This window comes from Hylobates moloch, unplaced genomic scaffold, assembly GCF_009828535.3.
Source record: "Hylobates moloch isolate HMO894 unplaced genomic scaffold, HMol_V3 SCAFFOLD_7, whole genome shotgun sequence".
Taxonomy (NCBI): Eukaryota; Metazoa; Chordata; class Mammalia; order Primates; family Hylobatidae; genus Hylobates; species Hylobates moloch.
In genome coordinates this window covers 20,788,553-20,791,738 of record NW_026652282.1, presented here as the reverse complement: position 1 = coordinate 20,791,738, position 3,186 = coordinate 20,788,553, and the positions used below count along the sequence as shown (strand labels likewise).

General features: G+C 42.8%; 1 protein-coding gene across 1 annotated transcript in view; it reads right to left on the bottom strand.

Moving 5' to 3' along the window:
- Positions 1-3,186, bottom strand: part of CUNHXorf58 (chromosome unknown CXorf58 homolog) — a 23,631-nt gene that overhangs the window by 18,660 nt on the left and 1,785 nt on the right. The window contains 2 exon segments of the mRNA XM_032756161.1: positions 940-1,051; positions 1,474-1,568. Coding sequence (XP_032612052.1) covers positions 940-1,051; positions 1,474-1,568 — 207 coding nt within the window.

The following is a 3,186-nucleotide window of genomic DNA, read 5'->3' as shown; positions in this document are numbered from 1 at the left end:
CCTTCCAGGTTCAAGTGATTCTCCTGCCTCAGCCTCCCAAGGAGCTGCGATTACAGGTACCTGCTACCATACCCAGCTAATTTTTGTATTTTTAGTAGAGACGGGGTTTCACCATGTTGGCCAGGCTGGTCTTGAACTCCTGGCCTCAGGTGATTCACCCGCCTTGGCCTCCCAAAGTGCTGGGATTACAGGCATGAGCCACCGCGCCCGGCTGAAAGTTCATTTTCAATAGCATAGTCCATTTTTTTTCTAAATGTGCTACCAGAATCAAAGAAACAATAACATTCCATTAAAACAAATAAAATGGCATCAAATTAAATGTTCTGCATAATTTAAGAGCCCTGACCAATTTTGGTCTTTTCTTTTGTTTTTTGAGACAGAGTCTCACTGTGTCACCCAGGCTGGAGTGCAGTGGTACCATCTTGGCTCACTGCAGCCTCCACCTCCTGGGTTCAAGTGATTCTCCTGCCTCAACCTCCCGAGTAGCTGGGATTACAGGCATGTGCCACCATACCTGGCTAATTTTTGTATCTTTAGTAGAGACGGGGTTTCATCATGTTGGCCAGGCTGGTCTCAAACTCTTGACCTCAGGTGATCTGCCCGCCTCAGCCTCCCAAAGTGCTGGCATTACAGGCATGAGTCACTGCGCCTGGCCTAGTCTATTATTAACAAATCAAAATTTTAATACAAAAAAATGGATGGATATTTTCTAGAGCCTTAATTAAGTAATTCACTCCAAATTTTTTTTTTTTTTTTTTTTTAAGCTAGTAAGTGGAGACACTTTGAAACATGGTGCTTAAAAAAAAAACACACACACTACCTACCTGGTGGGCTGTTTCATGGTGAAATAACTTATTCTGTATAATTTGAATGCAATTCAGATACTACATAGATGTTAAGAAGCTAAATTAACATAAAATATACATCATGAAACGTCACCTTACTTGACGGCATTAATACATTTTTTCCACTAAAATACTTGTAACCACGGCCATCAGTATGAAGAAAAATTTTAAACACGATGAAAGGTGGAAACGTTTCACCTCTAAATCTGAAATAAAGATAAAAATTTAGTTATTTGGCATCAGGTTTTGGGCTCAGTTGCTTTTCCCCCTTATACTTAAGATAATTCATATAGTTTCTTGCATACAGGGTAAAGGCTATGTCAGAGCATATAAAGAACTGGTAATGAAATGGATCACATAGGATGTAAGACCCACACTTTGGTGTACTCACAACTATTCTCATACCTGTGTAAGACTGAATACAGAATGGGAGATGAGAGCTACTCTCATGGCAACTTTTAGCCACAAAGTCATGCCTCGGTTTCTTCACATAACAAATGTAAATAAGGATAACACATTTACTTGATAATTAAGTTCTGAGAAGTTATGAGAATTAAAAAAATCCATATCTAAGATTTCCTCGTATTAACTAAGTACTTCTTGAAATAAATCAGCATAGATACATTACCTGAATCTAATTTTACACTGCATGGTAGGATCCTTAATAAGCTTAGCCTCTAAGGGGGCCACTTTCTTCAGTATTTCATGTGTCACACAGAATTCCTGAAATAGAGGACAGTGCTGGAAAAGGAAAGCAGTATCCCACCCAGACACAATTTATCGACTATAACAGAGGCAACGTGGTAAAGTGAACAGTACACTGGACTTGGAGTTCTGAAGGGGTGGGTTTTTGTTTTGGCACCTCCACTTACCATCTGTGTAGCCTTGAGCCAGTTACTTAATCATTTTGGCCTCCAACTTTGGGTATCTGTCCCTTTTAGAGATCAAAGGCACTATTATTTCCCTATGACAGCACTTTTCACAATATATTATAATTACTTATCAACTTGCCTGTGCCCCCTACTAGACTGTAAGCTTCATGAAGGTAGGGATAGTAGCTTTTCTCTTTACCACTATATTCCTAGCAGCTAATACAGTGCCTGGAACACAGCAGATGCTTAAGAAGTATTTGTTGAATGAATCACTGTAAGATGAGGATGATAATAGTAATAAGTTACTAGCTTTTAAGCACCTTTTGTGTACCATATACTACTATGTTAGGTGCCTTATATACATTAGCTCATTTAATCCTTACACCAGCAACACTATGAGAATTTTTTGTTTGTTTTGAGACGGAGTCTCACTCTGTCGCCCAGGCTGGAGTGCAGTGGTGCGATCTTGGCTCACTGCAACCTCGGCCTCCCAGGTTCAAGTGATTCTCCTGCCTCAGCCTCCCCAGTAGCTGGGACTACAGGCACCTGCCACCGCACCCAGCTAATTTTGTATTTTTTTAGTAGAGACAGGGTTTCACCATATTGGCCAGGCTGGCCTCGAACTCCTGACCTTGTGAGCCGCAAGCCTTGGCCTCCCAAAGTGCTGGGATTACAGGTGTGAGCCACCACTCAGGCTGCAGTGCAATGGCATGATCTCAGCTCACCGCAACCTCCACCTCCTGGGTTCAAGTGATTCTCCTGCCTCAGCCTCCTGAGTAGCTGGGATTACAGGCATGTGCCACCATGCCCGGCTAATTTGTATTTTTAATAGAGATGGTTTCTTCATGTTGGTTGGGCTGGTCTCGAGCTCCCGACTTCAGGTGATCCGCCCGCCTCAGCCTCCCAAAGTGCTGGGATTACAGGCGTGAGCCACGGCACCTGGCCCATTATGAGACTATTATGACGCCTATTTTACAGATGAGAAGGCTGAGGCTCAGGGAATTTTTGTAATTTATAAAAAGGCATACAGGTAGTAAATGGGGAAGCCAGGATTCATTTAGTTCTGTTTGACTCTAAAGTCCCAACTCTTTCCCCCAAACAACCCCAACCAACCCCTTTATGCCTATGATAATCACATAAAAATGTACACTAAAGGGCTTTTAGGCTGGGCACTGTGGCTCACGCCTATAATCCTGGCACTTTGGGAGGCCAAAGCGGGACGATCACCTGAGGTCAAGAGTTCGAGACCAACCTGGTCAACATGGTGAAACCCCATCTCTATTAAAAATACAAAAATTAGCCAGGCATGGTGGCAGGCGCCTGTAGTCCCAGCTACTTGGGAGGCTGAAGCAGAAGAATCGCTTGAACCTGGGAGGCAGAGGTTGCAGTGAGCCAAGATCATGCCACTGCACTCCAGCCTGGGTGAAAGAGCAAGACTCCCTCTCAAAAAAAAAAAAAAAAAAAAAAAA